General features: G+C 41.6%; 1 protein-coding gene across 1 annotated transcript in view; it reads left to right on the top strand.

Moving 5' to 3' along the window:
- LOC140726138 (dedicator of cytokinesis protein 2-like) overlaps positions 1–21,465 on the top strand; it is a 1,234,790-nt gene that overhangs the window by 1,112,757 nt on the left and 100,568 nt on the right. Inside the window, exon 38 of the mRNA XM_073042110.1 lies at positions 20,217–20,330. Coding sequence (XP_072898211.1) covers positions 20,217–20,330 — 114 coding nt within the window. The remainder of the gene's footprint in view (positions 1–20,216; positions 20,331–21,465) is intronic.

The following is a 21,465-nucleotide window of genomic DNA, read 5'->3' as shown; positions in this document are numbered from 1 at the left end:
GTATATCTACCCTTGATGTTATTACATTTCTATAATTTGGTGAATTCAACTACATTTTATTCTATATAATGGTTCTTTTTAAGTATGATTTTTAATTTAGTCTTATATTTTAATGACTATATTGATTTATCTTTACAATGGAGCCTATATCTTAATGTAAGGTGCTATATAAATAAAGTTATTATTATTGTGCATGGTTGGGATAGAGAAAGTGTTAGAGCTCAGTACAGCAGAGAGCAGAAAAGAGTTTAGAAACTGTGGGAGTGAAATTTTAAAAAGACATTATGGAAACCAAGTGGGTAGGAAACACTACTAACAATTACATCAAAGAATATCTATATGTCTTATATCTCGACAAAAAGAACAAGATTATATAATTGTAAAATGAATAAGGCCAAGTAAAGGTCATTTTTGAGTGGAGGCAGAGTATGTGGCTAATGTTTCTAAAGAATACTTATGCCTGCCTTCATAAGAGGGAGTGATGTCAACGTGGTAGAGAGTCAACCACAGTGATTGGGAGAAAATTAAGCATACAAACCATAACAGCATAAGACATAGGATTAGGCTATTTGGCCCATTTAGTCTGCTCTGCCATTCCTTCATGACTGATTTATCATCCCTATCAAGTCTATTCTCCGACCTTTTCCCTGTAACCTTTGACACCCTTACAAATCAGGAACCTAGCAACCTCTGCTTTAAGTATACTCAATGACTTGGCCTCCACAGCTGTCTATGGCATTGAATTCCACAGATTCACCACCCTCTGGCTGAAGAAATTCCTCCCCATCTGTTTTCTAAAAGGAGGTCCTTGGATTCCGAGACTGTGCTCTCTGATCGTAGACACTCCTGCTATTGGAGGAATGATAAAATGAAGATATGTGAAAAATATTATCGGTGTGGTTGACTGCGAGGAAAAATTTGTTATATGACAGGAACATACAGATGGTGTATCTGTAGCAAAGAATTCCACAGATTCACACTCTCTGGCTAAAGAAATTCCTGCTCATCTCCATTCTAAAAGGAGGTCCCCTCTATTCTGAGGCTGTCTCCTCTGGACTTAAACTCTTCCATCGTAGGAAACAACCCCTCCACATCCACTCTATCAAGGCCTTTCAATATTTGATAGGTTTCAATGAGGTTACCCCTCATTCTTCTGAATTGTAGTGAATACAGGCCCAGAGCCATCAAACACTCTTTATATGACAAACCATTCAATCCTGGAATCATTTTTATAAATCTCCTTTGAACCCTCTCCAGTTTCAGCACATCCTTTCTAAAGTAAGGGGCCAAAAATGCTCACAATACTCCAAGTGAGACCTCAGCACTTCTTTATAAAGTCTCAATATTTGATCCTTGCTTTTATATTCTACCGGTAGTTCTCTTGAAATGATGCTAACATCGCATTTGCCCTCCTCAGCACACTCAAGTTGCAAATTAACCTTTGGGGAATGCTGTACAATGAGTACCAAGTCCCTTTGCATCTCAACGTTTTGTATTTTCTCTCCACTTAGAAAATAATCAACCCTTTCATTTCTTCTACCAAAGGGCACGGCCACATACTTCCCAACACTGTATCCCACCTGCCATTTCTTTTCCCATTCTCCTAATCTGTCTCAGTCTTTCAGTAGCCTCTCTACTTCCTCAAAACCACCTGCCCCTCCACCGATATTAATATTGTCTAAAAAGATTGCTCCCAAGTCCATTTGCACCTCCAGTTTCTTTATTCATTTATTCATTTGTGCATAACCATACAGTTCTCTACACTGTATTCCATCTGCCGATTCTTCACCCATCTCCTAATCTGTCCAGGTTCTTCTATAGCCTCCCTGCTTCCTCAGCACTACCTGCCCTCACACCTGTCTTCCTATCATTTGCAAAACTGGTTACAAAGCCATCAATTATGGCATCCAGATCATTGATATATAGCATGAAAAATTTCCTGTGGAACACCACTAGTCACCAGCAGCCAACCAGAAAGGGCCCCCGTTATTCCCCCTCTTTGCTTTCTGCCAGTCTGCCGTCAGTTTTGATGGGTTTGACAGGGTAAATGCTGCAGAAATTGTTACCCTGATTAGTAATTTTGGTGTAAAAAAAGTCATTAAGAAGGTAAGGATGGAATACGTCAGTAAGCTAGTCAATAATATTAAAGAGTATACCAAAAGTTTCTTCAGATACATAAAGTGTAAAAGAGAGGTGAGAATGGATATGGGACCACTGGAAAATGCTGGAGAGGTAGTAATGGGAGACAATGAAATAGCAGACAAACTGAATAAGTTTTTTGCATCAGTCTTCACTGTGGAAGACACTAGCAGTATGGTGGAAATTCCAGGTGTCAGGGAACATGAAGTATGTGAAGTTGCCAAAGCTAGAGAGAAGGTTCTTGGGAAATTGAAAGGTCTGAAGGTAGATCAGTCATCTGGACCAGATGGTGTACACCCCAGAGTCCTGAAAGAGGTGGCTGAAGAGACTGTGGAGACATTAGTAATGATCTCTCAAGAATCACGAGATTCTGGAATGGTTCCGGAGGACTGGAAAACTGCAGATGTTACTCCACTCTTCAAGAAGGGAGAGAGGCAGAAGAAAGGAAACTGTAGGCCAGTTACTCTGAACTCAGTGGTTGGGAATATGTTGGACTCTATTAATCCTAAGGTTCCAGGATTCTTGGAGGCACATGATAAAATAGGCCATATTCAGCATGGATTCCTTAAAGGAAAATCTTGCCAATAAATCTGTTGGAATTGTTTAAAGAAGCAAAAAGCAGGATAGAGAAAGGAGAATTGGTTGATTTTGTGTACTTGGTTTTTCAGAAGACCTTTCACAAGGTGCCGCACATGAAGCTGCTTAACAAGCTATGGATTGCAGAAGAGATTCTGGCATGGATAAAGTGGTGGCTGATGGGCAGGAGGCTAAGAGTGGGAATAAAGAGAGACTTTTCTGGCTGGTTGCCGGTGACTAGTGGTGTTCCACCAGGCTCTGTGATGGGACTAATTATTTTTACGTTATATGTTAATAATTTGGATGATGGAATTGATGACTTAGTTGCAAAACTTGCAGGCTATAAGAAGATAGGTGAGGGGCAGGTATTTTTGAGGAAGTAGAGAGGCTACAAAAGGACTTCGACAGACTAGGAGGATGGGCAAAGAAATGGCAGATGGAATAGAGTATTAGGAAGTGTGTGGTCTTGCATTTTGGTAGAAGAAATGAAAGCATTGACTATTTTCTAAATGGAGAGAAAATACAAAACTCTGAGGTGCAAGAGGAGACCTTGTGCAGGAGTCCATAAAGGTTAATTTGCAGGTTGAGTTTGTGGTGGGGAAGGCAAATGGGATGTTAGCATTCATTTCAAGAGGACTAGAATATAAAAGCAAGGATGTAAATGTTGAAACTTTATAAAGCACTGGTGAGGCCTCACTTGGAGTATTGTGAGCAGGTTTGGGCCCCCTATCTAAGAAAGGATGTGCTGAAACTGGAGAGGGTTCAAAAGAGGTTCACAAAAGTGATTCCAGGATTGAATGGCTTATCATAGAAGAGCATCCGATGGCTCTGGACTTGCATTCACAAGAATTCAGAAAATGAAAGGTAATCTCAATGAAAACTATCAAATGTCGAAAGACCTTGAAAGAGTGGGTGTGGAGAGACTAATACCAGAGGACACAGCATCAGAATAGAGTGGCGTCCTTTTAGAATGGGGATGGAGAGGAATTTCTTTAGCTAAAGAGTGGTGAATCTATGGAATTCATTGCCACAGGCAGCTATGGATGCCAAGTCTTTCAGTATTTTTAAAGCAGAGGCTAATAGATTCCTGATTGGTCAGGGTATGAAGGGATACAGGAAGAAGTCAGGAGATTGGACATGAGAGGAAAATTAGATCAGCCCTGATGAAATGACAGAGCAGACTCGATGGGCCAAATGGCCTAATTCTGCTTCTGTATCTTATGGTCTTATAGTGTAGTTGGAAGTGCAGCAAATGGAATTTAATCTGCAGAAGTGCATGGTAATTATAGAACATGCACTCAAGTGGCCATTTTATTTGGAACAGCTGTACACCTGCTCGTTATTGCAAATATCTAATCAGTGAACCATCTCAATACAAAACAGCATGCAGATAGGGTAAAGAGGTTTAGTTGTTGTTCAGACCAAACATTAAAATGGGGAAGAAATGTGATCTCTGAATGCACAAGATGTCGAATTGTGAAGTGAATTGGCTACAGCGGAAAAAGGCCATGAATTTACATTTAGTGGCCACTTTATTTTTCTACAACATAGAACACTACAGCAAAGTACAGGCCCTTTGATCGACAGCATTGTAACAACCCTTTAACCTACCTTAAGATGAATCTAACCCTTTCCTCCAACATAGCCCTCCAATTTTCTATCATCCATAAATCTATTTTAAGAATTTCTTAAATACCCCTGAAGTATCTTCCTTTACCACCAATCCTGGAAGGGTATTCCACGCACCCACAGCTCTGAGTGGGGTAAAAAAAGAACACTGACCACCCCACTACACCTCCCTCCAATCATCTTAACACCCCTGGCATTAGCCATTTAGCCCTGGGAAGAAGTGTCTGGCTGTCCACTCAATCTATGCATCTTCTCATGTTGTTTACTTCTATTAATTTATTTATAGAGGGACAACAAGGCAGGAGGATGTATTCAGAGGGAGAATGTAATGGGAGAATCGTGAAAGGTGTAGAGAAACATGCGTTCACCATTTCAACCACCCACTGAAGCTCCCTGGAATCTTACATTTCAGTCAATACCAGTGAGAACTGCCCGACCTCGTTTCAAGGTTGTTTCAAAAGACAACTCCCTCAACACAAGAAATAACTGAGTGACCTTCTCTGAACCCCTTGTGCAAGGCGACAAATACATGTGGTATTCCTCTGTGGTCTCGCCAACAACTTATTTTTTTGTTTAGATATACAATGCAGCAATAGGCGCTGTTCCTTTCATTACACCCGTGTGAACAATTAACTACTAACCCGTATATCTTTGGAATGTGAGAGGAAACCCACATGGTCACATGGTGAACGTACAGACTCTGTATAGAAGGCAAAGGAATTGAACCAGGGTCAATGGTGTTGTAATATCATTACGCTGCACCACTCCAAATGTACAGGTTTAACAGACTTTATGTTAAGCTTTAGCACTGTGCCGAGAAGAACAGAGTTTATGCTTCCAGTATTGGTTCACACTGTTAATTCTCCACATAAAGAACAACTCCATCTCAAGAATTAATTCATAACTCAGCGACAAAGCTCTCTGGAGTAGAGTGTTCAAAAGGTTCGCGACCCTGTGATATAACAAATTCCACCAAATCTGCATTTAATTAGTTGATCCTGTTTCAAATTCGCTCATCAGAGTGACCACTTCTGGAGCATTTACCCTGTCAAGTGCCATCAAATCTGATGGCACACCAGCAGGAAGCAAAGAGTGGGAATAATGGGGACATTTTCTGGTTGGCTGTTGACTAGTGGTGATCCACAGGGAGATTTTTATGTTATATGTCAATGATCTGGATGATGGAATTGATGGTTTTGTAGCCAGGTTTGCTCACAATATGAAGATAGGGGCAGGTAGTGCTGAGGAAGCAGGGAGGCTATAGAAGAACCTAGACAGATTTGGAGATGGGTGAAGAATCGGCAGGTCGAATACGGTGTCGGGAAGTACATGGCCATGCACTTTTGTAGAAGAAATGAAAGTGTTAACTATTTTCTAAATGGAGAGAAAATAGAAAAAACTAAGGTGCAAAGGGACTTAAGAGTACTTGTTCAGGATTCCATAAAGGTTAATTTGCAGGTTCAGTCTGTGGCGAGGAAGGCAAATGTGATGTTAACATTCATTTCAAGAGCGCTAGAATATAAAAGCAAGGATGTACTGGTAATAATGGTGAGACTTTATAAAGCACTGGACAGTCTTCACTTGGAGGATTGTGAGCAGTTTTGGGCCCCTGATCTTAGGTGTAGGGGCAGATAGTTTAGAGGAAGTAGAGAGGCTACAGAAGGATTTAGAAAGGTTAGGAAAATGGGCAAAGAAATGGCAGGTGGAATACAGTGTTGGGAAGTGTATGGTCATGCACTTTGGTAGAAGAAATGAAAGGGCTGATGATTTTTAAGTGAAGGAAAAAGTACAAAAAAGTGAGGCAGAAAGGGATTTGGGAGGCTTGTGCAGAATTCCCTGAAGGTTAACCTGAAGGTTGAGTCTGTGGTGAGGAAGGCAAATGTGATGTTACCATTCATTTCATGTGTACAGTCAATGTTTCAGGCCAAAACTTTGACTGTACTCTTTTCCATGGATGCTGCCTGGCCTGCTGAGTTCCTCCAGCAGTTTGTGTGTGTTGCTTAGTCTCTTTCCATCCTATATGATTCTAAGATTCTTGAGGAAATCAATGCCCAGACGATGTCCAATATGATGTATACCATAAATCCCAGCTCTCCTCTCTTCTCACAAAGATTTGAAGCTTAGAACATAGAACATTACAGGTATAGCACAGTACAGGCCCTTTGGCCCAAGATGTTGCACTGACTCTTTAACCCACTCTAAGATCAATCTAACTCTTCCCTCTAACATAGTCCTCTATTTTTATATCATCCATGTGCCTATCTAATATGTTCTTAAATGGTCCTAATGTATCTGCCTCTACCCCCACACCTGACAGGGCATTCCATGCACTCACCACTCTTTGTGGAAAAAAAATTACATTTATTTCACCCCCCCCATTCTTTCCTCCAATCACTTTATAATCATGCCCCCCATATTAGCCATTTTCACCTTGGGAAAAAGTCTCCAGCCGTCCACTCAATCTATGACTCATCATTTTGTACACTTCTATCATGTCAACTCATTCTCCTTTGCTCTGGAACAAAAAACCCTCGTTTGCTCAAAAGATCTTCATAAGACATGAGATTTCTCCAAATCTGAATCAGGCTGAGTACCCAGCTAATGCATATTGATGATTTATGCACTGAACATCCCAACTTATATAAAATTAATGTTTATACTTGACATTCTCATTAATATTTTTCGCACTTGTGTTTTCCCTTTGATTATCTTTGTGGCCATTGTTGAAGCAATGGTAAAATTTAATTTCAATTTTTTTCCTCATGAATCAACCTTGTTGCTCGTATCTGTGTCTCTATTCTGCCTACACGTCACTCCCCTCATCTAACTAGTGTTCCTAGCAGCAGTGTTACCTGCCGGTCCTGAGTCTCAAAGAATAAATATACATTGCTGCCTGTGATCAGGGAGAAATGATGCAGGAAAATCTATATCTCATGGTCGAGAATCACTCCTCACTTTTTCAAAACAGTTTCTTTAAAATTCATTTAACAAGCAGATGGTCATTTGATTTAATATTTCATCTGCGTTCATTGGAGAATCAGCAAGAAAATTGAGTTCAGACACTTGAATTGCAGTCTTCCGAGCTCGTTAACTCATACAGAGTTTGAGACTCCTTGTCTGGCAGTACCTCAGATGTAAAGCTTATCACTGCTGTTTAGCAATTCGATGAACACTTTGCACTAAAATGGACTAACATGGATGCTGCCCGATCTGAGTTCCTCCAGCATTTTCCATGTGCTGGAAAAATTATTGTTCCAGTTGTATTCTTTCTTATAAAAATTGTCTGTGATTTATGTTTAATTTATTTTTTTTTTGTGTTTGTGTGGTATGGTGCAATGTGCCTGCAATACTACTGCAAGAGAGTTGTTCATTGCACCTGTGCATATATGGACTTGAGCATATGAGAATAAACTCGACATAATTCGGATTTATTCAAGCCTGTAACCCGAGTTTGTAATCTGTTGTTGCTTTACTGCTTGTTGTGTTCTGCCAAGCTCTGTAGGTGTGCTATGTTGGCGCCAGAGCGGATGGCGACGCTCGTGGGGTGCCCCCTAGGCGTGTTGGTTGTGAGCACAAATGACACATTTCACTGGATTTTTCGATGTACATGCGATAAGTAAATCTGAATCTGAAAAACTGAAACTGATCTGACTCAACTATGGGTCCTGAAATTTGCTCGGTCCCTGCCCTCCCCACCTCTGTAACCATCTCTGCAAGCTGCCTGATGCCTCTATCTTCCTCCTGGAATAGCTTTTCATGCACTCACCACCTTTTCCCCTGAACTATTGCATACTTATCTTCAGTGGCTTGGGTCCTAAGTTCTGAGTTTTTTCATCTCCTGGGGAGAGGGAAGGTAGATGGTTGGTGGAGGGGGGGTGGGGGAATGAAGCGAGAAGCTGTGAAGTGATAGCTTCACCTATCACCTACAAACTTGTACTCCTTCCCCTACACCCACCTTTTTATTCTGACCACTTTCCCCCTTCCTTTCCAATCCTAATGAAGGGTCTTGTCCTGAAATGTTTACTTTATTCCTTTCCATAGTTGCTGCCTGACCTGCTGAGTTCCTCCAGCTTTCTGTTGCTCTGGATTTCCAGCATCTGTAGAACGTCTTGTGTTCATTACATGCCAGAGGAAGGGGTGGGGCAGGCATAATTACAACAATAAAGACATTTATGCAGGCGCTTGGATAGGAAATGTTAAAGGGAATATGAGCCAAATGCAAGCATATGAAACTACAATACTGTGCAAAAGTCTTAGGCACCCTAGATTTTTTATATGGTTTCAGATGGTATGGCCTCCACAGAACCTGTCTGGGATTACCTGAAAAGACAGAACCTAGCGACAGTCTGCAGAAGAGCTGTAGCAAGTTCTCCAAGAGGCAGCCGATTTTCTTTAAAAATTGCATGACAGTGTACCAAAGAGAATTGATACAGTTTTAAAGGCAGAGGGTGGTCACACCAAATATTGATTTGATTTAGATTTTACCGCTTACTGCTCTTCGTGGTGAATTTTTGGATATTCAGAAGCCTTTCATTTCATTATTTTGGAAAGCATCTTCGTTTTACAGATTTATTTTGCATGTGCCTAAGACTTTTGCACACTACTATAGCTTAGGTAGGCAACTTAGCCAGGGTGGACAGGTTGGGCCAAAGGGTCTGCTTCGGTGCCATATAACTCTACAACTCTAGCTAAGCTCGAGTCAATAGTGATTACAGTTCTGCTTACCCACTCCTTTAGATCAATGAACACAATCACTGTGCCGATTATTTCCAATTGCAACCACAACTGCTGGGGCCAGGAGGTTAACTTAGCTTTACAGCAGAGTATTAAAGTTCCATTTTCACTTCAGCAATGAAATTAACCCTTTGTCACCATCATCAGATTTAGTCATTGTTGTATATTTAATATTTCAGTCATATTTGAGTAATGTTGTAAATATTGTTTGATTAAGCACTCTGTTTAAATAGTTAATTACAGGTTATCTGTAAAAGTACATAAATGGCATACATCATCATGCCACTGTGTCATATGCAGGTGCCTCACTTAAAGTAAAAAAGAAACTAAAAGTGCACGAGTTATCTCCAGGCACCGTATTTTTGTTTTACTTAGTTTTTACGTTTTGGAGTTGCAAAACATAGCAGTGGTGATGAAGACATTTTGAACAAACTTGAGAAGGTTAGCTACCTATTGAAGCACAGCGAGGCATTCAAGTTTTTAAAAAAGTGCAGTAGAAATTGTCCAGTTTAAAAAGATTTAAAAAATCAAGCTGCAGTTTCAGATGACAAGTCTGATAGTGATGAGGGTGACACAAGACAGAGTAACTTAGAGATTTATAATGTGAAAACTAATAGTAGATAAGATATATGGCTTAGACCAGAAGTGAATGAAAATTAATTAAAATGGAATTGGACACTGGCTCAGCTGTTTCAGGCATTTCATAAAATGAACTTGAATGGCATTTCAAAGATACTGAACTGAAGCCGGCAAATATCCAACTAAGAACGTATACTGAAGAAAAGATTACTCCAATGGGAATGACATTAGTAACAGTGAAATACATCAACAAGCAAGCCACTTTGGACTTGTGTGTGGTAAAAACAGAAGGGCCAACACTGTATGGTCCTGAGCTGCCGAGATGACTACAACTTGATTGGAGATCCGTGCACAACTTGCATGCCACATTCCCTACAAAAGAGTCTACTGAAAACAAATTAAGAAAGGTACTGAATGATGCCACAGCATTGTTCAAGGATGGTATTGGAAAACTTAAATATATCAAGGATAAAATGATGTTAAATGAAAATGTCACACCCAAGTTTACAAAGCCCATCCATTTCCTTAGAACATCCAGTGAATAGCCAGTGAGCTAGATCACATAGAGGCTGAAAGAATTCTTTAATTGGCTCAGTGGAGCCCATGGGCCCACTAGCCAAGAAGAATGGGTCTGTCAGGATCTGTGGTGATTCTAAGGTTACCATCAACCCTGTACTGAAAGCTGACCAATACCATCTGCCCAGGATAAAGGATTTCTTTGCAAACCTTTCTGGGGGGGAAACACTTCAACAAAGTGGACTTAGCTGTGGTCTATCAGCAGATGGAGAAGAAAGGAGAGTCCAAAGTGTTTCTCACCATAAACAAGACATCCAAAAGGGCTTTATCATTATAATAAGCTTATTTTTGGAGTAGCGTGTGCACCTGCACTCTGGCAGAAAGCTATAGACTGGGTGCTGAAAGGCTTTCCAGGAACACAGAGTTACTTGGATGACATCATTGCTACCAGTATGGATGACAAGAAACATCTCCAAAATCTCAGGACGGTATTAAAAAGACTAGAAGATTATGGGCTCAGAGCACAACGCAACAAGTGTGAATTCTTTAAACCAAGCATCACTTACTGTGGTCACACCATTGATGTACAAGATTTACACAAATGTGGTGAGAAAATTCAAGCACTGGTGGATGTACCAAGGCCAAACGACTTGTCAGAGTTTTGGTCCTTTTTAGGATTTATCAATTACTATAACATGTTCCTGCCAAACCTGGCTACTGTGCTCCACCCCTTGAACTCATTACTACAGATTGGGAAGAAATGGCAATGGACAAAGCACTGTGAGGTGGCTTTCAAAAAGAAGGGTGTTCCACCAACAGCAGTGGCAGCATGAATGCAAATATAGGCTCTGTTCCTTGGAGGACTCAATTACAAGGTCAAATTCAAGAGAACAAGTAATCGTGGAAATGCTGATGGAGCATCTTGGAGAAAGGAGAAGAAAGGTGCCCAGAGTTGGCAGAACCACTTTCTGCAGTCTGAGAATCAATTCCTGCAATCACCACAGAGATTATTTCACAGCCATAAATTTGAACTATCAAGCAGAGTGAGCCCTTTGTCAGGAAAGATGTTATCCCACAAGAGTAAGAAAGCCTCCACAGCGAATAAAATCTATAGGCTTGAATGGGTCAAATTAAAACTACTATACTTTGGGCATCTACATATTTTGTAGTTATATAGTATACTGATATCCAGTACTTTGAAAAAGTCAGCAGCACACATATATATAGCTAGGGTGCCTAAGAATTTTGCCTGTATTGCAGTAATTTTATGTACTGCACTGTTAATATTTTACATGTCCATGACAACCAATCTAGTCTCATTTGCCACATTTGGTCCATATTTCTCTTAACTTTTCTGTCAAAATATCAGACTGTTTCATGAACCCACTTTCCTGTGCCTACTATTTTTGATTACCTTTCCCAGGGAAGAATCTCTGAACATTCACCCCTGTCTATGCCCCTCTTGATTTTACACACCTCTGTAAATTCATCCCTCAGTTTCCTACACTCCAAGGAATAAACTCCTAGCCTGCCCAACCTCTCCCAACTTCTTCAAAATCTTCTTTGCCCTCTTTCCAGCTTAATGAAATAATCCTGATAATAGGGTGACCAAATGTGTTATGAACCACATGCCTTATTAGCCACAGATGCAAGTCTTGCTTGGTAAAGCTTCTGTAAAGTGGGGCTGTGCGCTGTGTTATGTAAATTGAGGCTGTTGCATTTACTATTGAATTTTGGCGGGGAGGTGTGATTGTCCTTGCAAAGAAATGCCATGAAGCTAGTCATAGACTTGTACCTTGATGAATGATCCCTCCCATCTATCCAATAATCTCTTTAACCCCCTACCATCAGGCATGAGGTGTTGTAGCATTACAACAAGAACTGTTAGGAAGGGCCCCTCCTTGTCACTACCCAGGTCTCATTACATATGAAGTGTCTTTAGTGTTATACTTTTTAACTTTTTGTCTAAATACACCTTATTATTTGTTAATTTATTTGTGATAATATTAATTTATGTGCTGTGTGTTGTGTTGTGCACCTTGGTCTGGAGGAACGTCGTTTCATTTGACAGTATACACATATCAGGTTGAAAGTCCACAGACCTCACTTGAACCTAAACCTTTACTTCCCATTCCACTTCATCGAGATCTTGCTGTTGACATGATGCTCATGTTTTGATTGAAGGAGTGAGGTGAACTAATGGCTGCTTCTCATGCACATCAGTCACAGTGAGATCTGAGACGTGACCTTTTCACTTCTGATTTGCTCTTCACGCCTCAAACTGTCAACCCAGTTTAGTACACATCAGCGCAGTGATACAGCGACACAGGAAGACCAAGACGAACCTCATATCAACATTTGGCAAAGACAGTAGAAGGAGAGGAAAAGAGAAATTAAAAAAGAATAGCAAGGCGAAAAGACAGTAAAAATGAGTGTAATGTGGGAAGGGAGGGTATATCAATCTTAGAGGAGGTTAAAATGGTCAGCTCAACATCTTGGGGCAAAGGGCCTTGTAATGTGCTGTAATGTTCTGTGTTCCTTGTTGATGATAAACCGGATTTTGATATGGCTCTCTATTGTGGACTGAGAGTGAATGGGGGCAGGGAGAGGGGGGATCATGGTCGGGAAAAGGGGAAGGGAGAAGGGAGGGAGCAGGAAGCATCAGAGACGCATTCTGTAATGATAAATAAACTAATTGTCTGGAGTCAAATGACCTTGCCTGGTGTCTCAGGGCTGGGTGTGTCTGCAACACAACACCGCCCACCCCTGGCCATCCTTTGCCACCTGCCCCACACCCCTCCCGTGGCACTCCACCCTTGCCATTCCCAACAACCTTTACTCCCACCAGATTTACAAACTCGCTCTCTGCTCCACATTGACAAATAGAGTACTGTGCAAAAGTCTCAGACACCTGAGCTATATACATGTACCGGAGACTTCTGCACAGTACTATACATATGATTGAATCATAACTGACTTCCTGATGCACCATCAATAACTCTCGGAGACGGGAGGCGAACGATAGGCTTTTATTAGCAGCAAAAGTGACCACAACATCTTGGAGACTGAGGGAGGAGCAGTGCCTCCAATCACCTTTATACAGGGGTCTGAGGGAGGAGCCACAGGAGCAGTCAGCAGGGGGGGCGTGTCCAGACAGGTATATGTAGTTCACCACACTATCTAACAGAGGAAGTGTGGTAAACTATGTGTATACCTGTCTGGACACGCCCCTCTGCTGACTGCTCCTGTGGCTCCTCCCACAGACCCCAGTATAAAGGCGATTGGAGGCACAGCCCCTTCCTCAGTCTCCAGGATGTTGTGTGGTGGTCACTTGCTGCTTGTTCTTTCTTCTAGCCAATAAAAGCCTATATCTCGCCTCACGTCTCTGAGAGTTATTGATGGTGCATCAGTTAGTAATGGCATTGTGGGATTCGAACCCATGACTTTCTAACTGTAATGCTTCTAAGCACTCCAGAACAGCTAAGGGATCAAGCCAGCATTCTGTTGATTCTTCCCAATAGCGACAATTGTTTAATCATCCCTTGATTGTCAGTGAGCTTTTCAAAGGGAATAGAATTAATTAGGTCTCCAAAAACATATATAATTTCAACTTGCTTGATATATTTCATTAAAGTTTCTTGGAGCTTGGCTGAATACTGATAAATTGGATTACAGGTGGATTTTCAAGGTAAACATGACTGAACAAACATGCACATTAATCATAAAGATCCAAGTTTGATTTCCCTTTGGAAAAGAGGGAAAATAAAATCTAATTTAAAAGTAATTCTTTATGTCTTTCTTAGAGTCGGTCTACTTGGGAACAGCTTATAATGAAATAAATGTATCTGTTTTAATTGATACTTTATTATTTAACTTTAATATCTTCTGTTGCTTTCATGTTATTTTTCAAGCAAGATTGCTCAGGTGAAAATATGATGTTTTATAATTTTGCCTGATTTAACATCACACTTGGATTAAGTGCCCTCTTTAATTTGGCTTCAGGGTCTTTGGGTTTAACACACCAAGCATCCTAAGGAACCTCTTCTGCACCCTTTCCAAAGCCACCACATCCTTCCTATAATGGGGTGACCAAACTGTATGCAAAACTACAGAACAATATGCACAAAATGCTGCAGGAACTCAGCAGGTCAGGCAGCGTCTATGGAGAGGAATAAGCAGTCGACATTTCAGGCTGAGAAATAGGAGTAGGCCATCTGGCCCATTGAGCCTGCTCTGCCATTCAATAAGATCATGGCTGATCTGGCCATGGACTCATCTCCACCTACCTGCCTTTTCCCTATAACCCTTAATTCCCCTTCCATGCAAAAATCTATCCAACCTTGTCTTAAATATATTTACTGAGGCAGCCTCCACTGTTTCAATGGGTCGAGAATGCCACAGAGTCACCACTCTCTGGGAAAAGCAGTTCCTCCTAATCTTTGTCCTAAAATCTACTCCCCCAAATCTTGAGGCTTAGTCCCCTGGCTCTAGTCTCACCTAGCAGTGGAAACAGCTTTCCTGCCTCTATCTTGTCTATCCCTTTCACAATTTTGATGATGAGAGGCATTGATCTTGTGGATAGTCGGAGGCTTTTCCCTAGGGCTGAAACAGCTAGCATGAGAAGGCATAGTCTTAAGGTGCTTGGATGCAGGTGCAGAGGAGATGTCAGGGGTAAGTTTTTTATGCAGAGAGTGGCGAGTGCGTGGAATGGGCTGCTGGCGACAGTGGTGGAGGTCTTCTAAGAGTCTCCTGGACTCTTATCTCCCATCGCATCCATAACATCTCTCTTTGGCATGTTAGATGTGTCCTCCACCATGAAGACTGACACAAAACAGTCACTCAAAGTCTCGGCTATTTCCTCATTACGCAATATCAATTCCCCCTCCTCGTCCTCCAAGGGACCCGCATTCACTTTTGCCACTCCAGGACTCCAGATGCGGCTTACCTAGAGTTCTATAAATTTGCAACATTGCAACACACACTCAGTAGCCACTTTGTTACCCAATAAAGTGGCCACTGAGTGTATGTTCATGGTCTTCTGCTGCTGTAGGCTATTCAGTTCAAGGTTTGACGAGGTCTTAGAGATGGTCTTCTGCACACCACTGTTGTAATGCATGGATATTTGAGTTGCTGCCATCTTCCTGTCAGTTGGAAACAGTTTGATCTCTCTCGTTAACAAGGCATTGTCACCCACAGAACTGTTGCTCATTGGATTTGTTTTTGTTTCTTCCACCTTTCTCTGTAAACTCTAAGGACAGTTCTGCAGGAAAATCCCAGGAGACCAGCAGTTTTTGTGATAAGATCACAAGACCAAAAGGTATAAGAGCAGAATTAGGCTATTTGGCCCATCAAGTCTGCTCCGCCATTTCATCATGGCTGATCTTTTTCTTTTCTCTTCCTCAACCCCAGATTCTCCCCATAACCTTTGATGCCAGGTCCAATCAAGAATGTATCAATCTGTGCCCCAGATACACCTAACAGCCGGCCTCCACAGCTGCACGTGGCAACAAATTCCACAAATTCCACACCCTCTGGCTAAGGAACTTTCTCCACATCTCTGTTTTGAATGGGCGCCCCTCTATCCTGAGGCTGTACCCTCTTGCCCTAGACTTTCCCACCATGGGAAACATCCTTCCCACATCTACTCTGTCTAGGCCTTTCAATATTCGAAAGGTTTCAATGAGATCCCCCCTCATCCTTCTAAATTCCAGCGAGTACAGACCCAGAGCCATCAAACGTTTCTCGTATTATATTCCCTTCATTCCTGGAATCATCCTTGTGAACCTCCTCTAGTCCCTCTAGAATGCCAGTACATCTCCTCTAAGAAGAGGAACCCAAAACTGTACACAATACTTAAGGTGAGGCCTCACCGGTGCCTTATAAAGCCTCAGCATCACATCCCTGCTCTTGTATTCTAGACCTCTTGAAATGAATGCTAACATTGCATTTGCCTTCCTCGCCACCGACTCAACCTGCAAGTTAACCTTTAGGGTGTTCTGCACAAGGACTCCCAATTCCCTTTGCATCTCAGATTTTTGGATTCTCTCCGTTTAGAAAATAGTCCGCACATTTATTTCTACTACCAAAGTGCATGACCATACATTTTCCAACATTATATTTCATTTGCCACTTTCTTGCCCATTCTCCTAATCTGTCTAAGTCCTTCTGCATCTTTCCTGTCTCCTCAACACCACCTGCCCCTCCACCAATCTTCATATCATCTGCAAACTTGGCCGTATCATCTAAATCATTTATATTCAGCATAAAAAAAATGGTCCCAACACCAACCCCTGCAGAACACCACTAGTCATTGGCAGCCAACCAGAAAAGGATCCTTTTATTCCCACTCACTGCCTTCTTCCAATCGGCCATTGCACTAACCACGTTAGTAACTTTCCTGTACTACCACGGCCTCTTAACTTGGTAAGCAGCCTCATGTGTGGCACCTTGTCAAAGGCCTATTGAAAATCCAAATATATAACATCCACCGCATCCACTTTATCTATTCTACTTGTAATCTCCTCAAAGAATTCCAACAGGTTCGTCAGGCAGGATTTTCCATGCTGACTTTGTCCTATCTTGTCCTGTGTCACCAAGTACTCCATCACCTCATCCTTAACAATTGAGTCTAACATCTTCCCAACCACTGAGGTCAGGCTAACTGGTCTATAATTTCTTTTCTGCTGCCTTCCTCCTTTCTTAAAGAGTGGAATGACATTTGCAATTTTCCAGTCCTCTGGCGCCATGCCAGAGTCCAATGATATTTGAAAGATTGTTTCTGATGCCGCCACAGTCTCTAATGCTACCTCTTCAGAACCCTAGGGTGCAGTTCATCTGGTCCAGGTGACTTATGTATTTTTAGGTTTTTGAAATAGTTATACCACCCCATCTGACACCAACAAACATTCATTGGTCAAAGTCACGTGGATCACATTTCCTCCCCATTCTGATATTTGGTCTGAACAACAGAACCTCTTGACTTTGTATGCTTTTATGCATTGAGTTGTTGCCACAGTTGGTTGATTAGGTGCAACACACACAAAATGCTGAAGGAACTCAGCAGGGCAGGCAGCATCTATGGAAAAGAGTGAACAGTTAACGTTTTGGTCCGAGACCCTTCATTGACCCCTGATGAAGGCTCTCGGCTTGAAATGTCAACTGTTTACTCTTTTCCATAGATGCTGCCTGGCCTACTGATTTCCTCAGCATTTTATGTATGCTACTTTGGGTTTCCGGCATCTGCAGACTTTCTTCTGGCTGTTTAGATATTTGCATTAATAAACAGCTGTAGTGGTGTACCTAATAAAGTGGCCACTGAACATAACTTCCCGACTCTTGAAGTGTGCCAAATGTTTCCTGTACCATTCTGTCAGCCTGCACTTGCTGATTTACACGGGATCCTGGTCTACTTACAAATTCTGCCCTTGGTTTTCAAAACCTCATTCAAGCCTCCACAATCTTGAAGTTCCACCAGATCTTCAGTTCATTCTCTTCTGCTTTGTTCACTGCTTCCTCCCGCTGCCCAACCTCTGACGCAGTGTCACAGCTCTGACGCTGCCTCACAGTGCCACCATCCTGGGGTCAATCTTGACCTCTGGTGCTGTGTAGACTTTGCGTGTTTCGGGCGGCACAGCAGTGTAGTGGTTTAGCGCAACACTTTACAGCCCCATCGGTCGCCATTTGGCATTTAACACTTGCCACTGTCTTTAAGGAGAGTGTACATTCTCCCTGTGACCTTTTGGGTTTCCTTCCAAAGATGTACAGGTTAGGGTTAGTGAGTCGTGAGCCTGCCACGTTGGCACCAGAAGCATGGCAACACTTGCGGGCTGCCTCCCATAATCTTCCGACTGTGCTGGTTGTTGATGCAAACAACGCACTTCATTGTTTGCGTCAATGTAGACGCAGCACGTAAAGCTAATCTGCATCTAAATCTAAATGAGGGCCTGGCAAGCTTTTTGGAAAGCCTGGTCAAGGTAGACAGTTTCCAAGCTGACTTCCAGGAATTCTACTGCAGACTTCACCAGCACAGCCTCGGAGAGGGGTTGTGTGCTTGCACAAGACCTGCCATAGGGATCCCTGCAGGGCATGGAGTGTGTGTCAGAGTAGAGTCTTTAAGCTCGTCTTATTCGACCAGTATGCCTGTGAGTCTGGACTAGTCGGATCGTGCCAAAGTAAAATTTAATTTCAAAGTATGTAAATGTTACCTTATACTTCCTAGAGATTTATTTTCTTGCAGGAATATAAAGAAATGCAATAGAATTTCTGAAAAGCTCTACATAAACCAAGGCTGACAAATAACCAATGTACAAAAGAGGACAAATTGTGTAAATAAAACAATACTGAGAATATGAATTCTAATACAAATAATAAAAAATAATACTGACAACATGATGTGTTTAAAATCAAAGGAAGTATGGATAGGGAGAATGCACACAGACTTCCCCCCCTCCCCACAACCCAGGAAAAGGGAATGAAAAGCTAGGACGCGTAGGTTCAAAATGAGAGGAGAAAAAATTGTAAAAGGGACAACTTCTTCACACAGAAGGTGGTACATATTTGGAAAGAGCAGGTGCACTGTATAGAAGAATAAAACATTTAAGAGACAGTGGGGCAGGTGCACGAATAGGAAAGATTTAAAGCAGGGTTTCCCAACCCGGGATCCACAAATCCTTTGGTTAATGGTAGGGCTCCATGGCATAAACAAATTTGGAACCACTGGCTTCGAGAGAGATGGGTCAAATGCAGGGAAGTTGGATGAACTTAGATGGGCATCTTGATCAGCATGGATGAGTCAGGCTGAAGGGCCTATTTCAGTGCTGTATTATTCTGTGACGAATGGTTCAAAGGCCAGAATGGCCATCGCATTTGTGGAATGTAATTGAATAAAAAAGCTTGAGTCAGTAGACTGCTTCAATATTTCAATGGTTTAATTCCAAGCATCATTTCAATATCAGAACCTTCCAGGTCCAATATAATGGGACATTACTCAGAGCAGAACACAATATTTGATATGGAGTCTAGTAAATCATCATGTGACAGGGATAAGGAGTTTAGTTATGACGGATAGCAGGTGATGGTTCTTCAAAATAACAAATCCAATGTTACAAGCACAAGAGATTCTGCAGCTCCTAGAAAATCCAGAGCAACACACACAAAATGCCAGAGGAATTCAGCAGGTTAATGGAGAAGAATAAACAGTCAATGTTTTTGGAGGAGAGCACTTCATCAGGTTGGACTGGAAGGAAACAGAAGCCAGAAGGAGAGGGTGGGGTCAACAATCCAATGTTATCACTTCAGAAAAATGTAATTTTTAGTATTCTGAAGGAATTAGGAAAAATTAATTTTATTGTCATAGCTTAACTTTGCTATCCACAGATGGTATCTGATCTGCTGTTTATTTCCAGATTTTTCCCCACTACAGACAGGTTTTTCTGGTAGCCACCCATTTCATTTCTACTTCCCATTCCCATTCAGACATGTCAGTCCATGACCTCTTCTGCTGCCACAATGAGCCCACTCTGAGACGGGAGGAGCAACACCTTATATTCTGTCTCAGTAGCCTCCAGCCTGACAGAAAGAACATTGATTACTCTAACTTCTTGTAATATCCCTCCCTTCTTGCTTTTCTCTTCTCCATTTCCGATTCTTCCTGTGGTGCCTTTCCACCTTCCCTTTCTCTCATGGTCCACTCTCCTCTCCAATCAGATTCCTCCTTCTTCGGCCCTTTGCCTTTTCCACCCAGCTTATTACTTCATCCCCACTCATCTATCCTGCTTTCAGATATCATCTGCCAGCTTGTACTCCTTCCCATCTCCTCACCTTCCTATTCTGGCTTCTTCTACCCATCCTTTCCAAGCCTGATAAAGAATGTCAACTGTTTATTCCTTTCCATAGTTGCTGCTTGACCTGCTGAGTTACTCCAGAATTTTTTTTGTTGTGTTTCCAGGTTTTATTTCTATTGTAGGTTTTCAGCATCTTCTTCTTTTAATTTTTGAGTCATTTTCATATTCACTGATTCTCTGTTTCTTCTCTTGGTAATCTAGTGGACAGATGACCAAGCTGCCTTGCACGTCCAAGACTTCCAGGGCTCACAGACTCAGCGGCAACTGAAGGAGAACCTATACAATAAAATCATTGACTACTTTGATAAGGGCAAGGTAAGACTCACACTCAATGGCACGCTTGGCCAAGACTGGAAAACACACCTTGTGGTCTTTGGATGCATTTTTTTACATTGTCCCATTTTACAGTGTGCATTTTACTCTCTCGGGATCTTTAAGGGTAATTTGCAGCCATTGGAATATACATACACTGGCCACTTTATTAGTTATGACCATGGCATCCCGCTGCTGTTGCCCATACACTTCAAGTGTCGACATGTTGTGCGTTCCGAGATGCTCTTCTGTACACCACTGACATGTTGCATTGTTATTTGAGATCCTGTTACATTCCTATCAGCTTGATCCAGTCTGGTCATTCTCCTCTGACCTCTCTAGTTGAGAAGGTGTTTTCTTCCCCAGAAAAGCCACTCGCTGGAAGTTTTTTTTTTGTTTTTCACACCGTTCTCTGTAAACTCTAGAGCAGTGGTTCCCAACGTGGGGCATATGCCCCACAGGGGGGTAATTTGATTTTTAAGGGGGGCAATTCGAGAATGAGTTATTAACAGTGAATTTTTTCTAGTAAGTCTGTGTGAGTATGAGTGTGTGTGCGAGTTAATACATATGTGTATATACAGTATGCATACATAAAAATACTTGTGTGTACGTACATGTGTAATTGTGTATGTACTGTATATATAGTGTATCACCATCATTACAACCATCAAATGGCTTTCATAATTAAATTAATGAATTGACTGATGTAGGAAGGAACGAATGAACAAGTCCAAACGCGTAAGAAACTCGTACGAGGTCGCGCCAATGCTGCTTTTTGCAGTAGCTTTCGGTTCTTGGTGGTGTGAAGGTGTGTACATTGCGTCATCTCTTTTAAACGGTGTATCTGTCTTTGTATGCTGTAGAAACGAATCGGCATTGTTTTATTTATTTATTATTATTATTATTATTTTAATATCACAATGTTTTTTTTACAATTTCTTAGTAATTTCTTCCTCAGAACTTTAACAGTCCTTTGGTTCTTTTATTTTTCTCTTTCATGAATGCCATGTTCTTTGGAAGCTTGTTTAAACCAAGTAAATGGTTTTTTAGGCTTCCTCCAGGTGAATAGGAGTTCACTTTTTGAATAATAAGAATTATATATCACCACAGGGGGCATCAGGATTTTAGAGGTGATTAG

This window comes from Hemitrygon akajei, chromosome 4, assembly GCF_048418815.1.
Source record: "Hemitrygon akajei chromosome 4, sHemAka1.3, whole genome shotgun sequence".
Lineage (NCBI taxonomy): Eukaryota > Metazoa > Chordata > Chondrichthyes > Myliobatiformes > Dasyatidae > Hemitrygon > Hemitrygon akajei.
Note: the sequence above shows the minus strand (reverse complement) of the source record. Positions and strands in the feature narration are given on the sequence as shown.